This window comes from Propithecus coquereli, unplaced genomic scaffold (assembly GCF_000956105.1).
Source record: "Propithecus coquereli isolate 6110/MARCELLA unplaced genomic scaffold, Pcoq_1.0 Scaffold235, whole genome shotgun sequence".
Taxonomy (NCBI): domain Eukaryota; kingdom Metazoa; phylum Chordata; class Mammalia; order Primates; family Indriidae; genus Propithecus; species Propithecus coquereli.
Genome location: NW_012147897.1, coordinates 3,685,035 through 3,686,996, shown reverse-complemented (window position 1 = coordinate 3,686,996; position 1,962 = coordinate 3,685,035). Strand labels below are relative to the sequence as shown.

The 1,962-nt window shown below is 35.2% G+C and overlaps 1 protein-coding gene across 1 annotated transcript in view; it reads right to left on the bottom strand.

The window, feature by feature from the left end:
- The window catches only part of PAAF1 (proteasomal ATPase-associated factor 1), a 58,347-nt gene that overhangs the window by 22,149 nt on the left and 34,236 nt on the right, over positions 1-1,962 (bottom strand). The window contains exon 8 of the mRNA XM_012645571.1: positions 1,146-1,186. Coding sequence (XP_012501025.1) covers positions 1,146-1,186 — 41 coding nt within the window. The remainder of the gene's footprint in view (positions 1-1,145; positions 1,187-1,962) is intronic.

Genomic DNA, 1,962 nt, shown 5'->3' with positions numbered 1-1,962 from the left:
AATTATCTATATATATATTTAAAATATATATGTATATATAGTATTGGGGAACCAATTATGTATCAACTAGGATCATATTTGTTTCTATTGGAAAATATGTATTCCATTAGAAATAACAATTTCTGCTTTTCACATTTGATAAGTACATTAAAACATCACAAGGCTCACACTTCCCAGCAGGGATTAAAGTTGAGTTTTATATTTTATATGAACAATAATAACATTTATTGTCCACTTAATATATACCAGGAATTACGCTAAATCCTTCATATGTACCATCTCATTCAATACTACTATCCCCATTTTACACACAAGGAAATTAAGGCTCAGAAAAATTAAGTGATTTTCCAAGGGCACACTTTGTTAAGCAGCAAAGTTAAGATTTAAACCACGATTTGTCTGCATCCAAATCCCATGCTTAACCACTCTACTATACTGCCTCCCTTTCTATTATGCTTTCATGTACTAGAAGCAGAGGCAAGCCAGGGATTTAATTAAACTAACGAAGGGTTATCCCTCACAACAGATCTATACACAGAGATACTTTATTAGTTTTCTAACAGTTCTCTGAAATAAGCACCAGGCTGTGTTCAGTCCAGTCTTCCTTGTGTTTTCTTTCACATTTTGCTTGCTAGAGACTTACCCTAGGTAATAAGAGACCATATTTGCTTTTAATACTATCTTTTGCTTCTCTTATTTAGTCACTTGTGAAACCATTAAAGATAAATGTAGGTAGGTAACAATTCTGTTTTTTTATATGGTTTATGGCTTTGGCTACTAAAATGCTCATTATCTCATAACTCAAGAGATTATAAAAAAGAGGTCCCACAAAGCAACTTGGAAGTCACTTGGCTGGAGAGAGTGACTCTCTATTTATCTCCCTATCAATCTAAATCTGTATCTATATATGCTCCTAAACTATCACAGATTAATCCTGATTTTTGCTCTGTGTTGCGGAAGAACTGGCAACTCCAAACCTGGGATAATTTTACAGAACTGGAAAGGAGCTTTCAAGACCTAATAGACATCAATCTGGATCTGACTTCATGTCATTTCTTCTACAATGTATCATTTCTGTTCAATCTAATAAAAACTCCCCTCTCAAGAAAAAAGTCAGGGCTGTTGTACTTTGCAGAAGACTCTACCTGACCCCAGGACTTTCTCATAGACCAAAAGAATGGAACAACTATATGAATAGAAGCTTTAATCTAACATTCTGCTATTCACTCTAAGGTAAGGGTCACAAACATATTCTTAGGGAGAATGGAGGAATGCTCAGAGACTCAGTGAGCATTCACATGGAGGGCATATTCAATAACTGCAGTGATCCAAAGGTATTTATAAGCTGAGTGTGCATTGATGTTGAATACACATCTTGTTAAATTCAGCATGCAGAGTCATACCTTGCTCAGCTGAAAAGTTTCCCTGTGCCACACACATTCAGAGGGATGGCCTGATGTGAGGTAAAGACTCTCAGTGTTCCTCTAGTCTCCTGGACCCAAGCTGCGCAGGTCACTCTGACTCTTTAAACTTGTCAGTTCTTCAAGAAGTGATGAGTTCTTCCGTAATGTGAGTAAGGCTCTAAATATTGTTTCTATTCCCTCTCACTGGACCTATTTATTTGCTAAGGTTAACATATGTGTTTGCTAAATCAACTGCAAGCAACTTGACAAACTGTTATAAAGAAACATTAAAACTTAAAACTTGATCTCTACACACAAGTTACTCATCATGTGGTGGGGTTCATAAGGCAAAAACTCAGGATTAAAATACCATAAGTGGAGGGCAATACATAACTCCCAAATGAGTGGCCTAGACACTGTGTGTTATGGTTCCAAAGGAGGGATCAGGTAAGGAATTATTTGGGAATGTTGTTATATTTCTTTAAATATTTAAACTTGTAAAATAAGAATAGCATTTTATTAAAATTATCTAGTTTCACTATCATATTATTTTAATGTT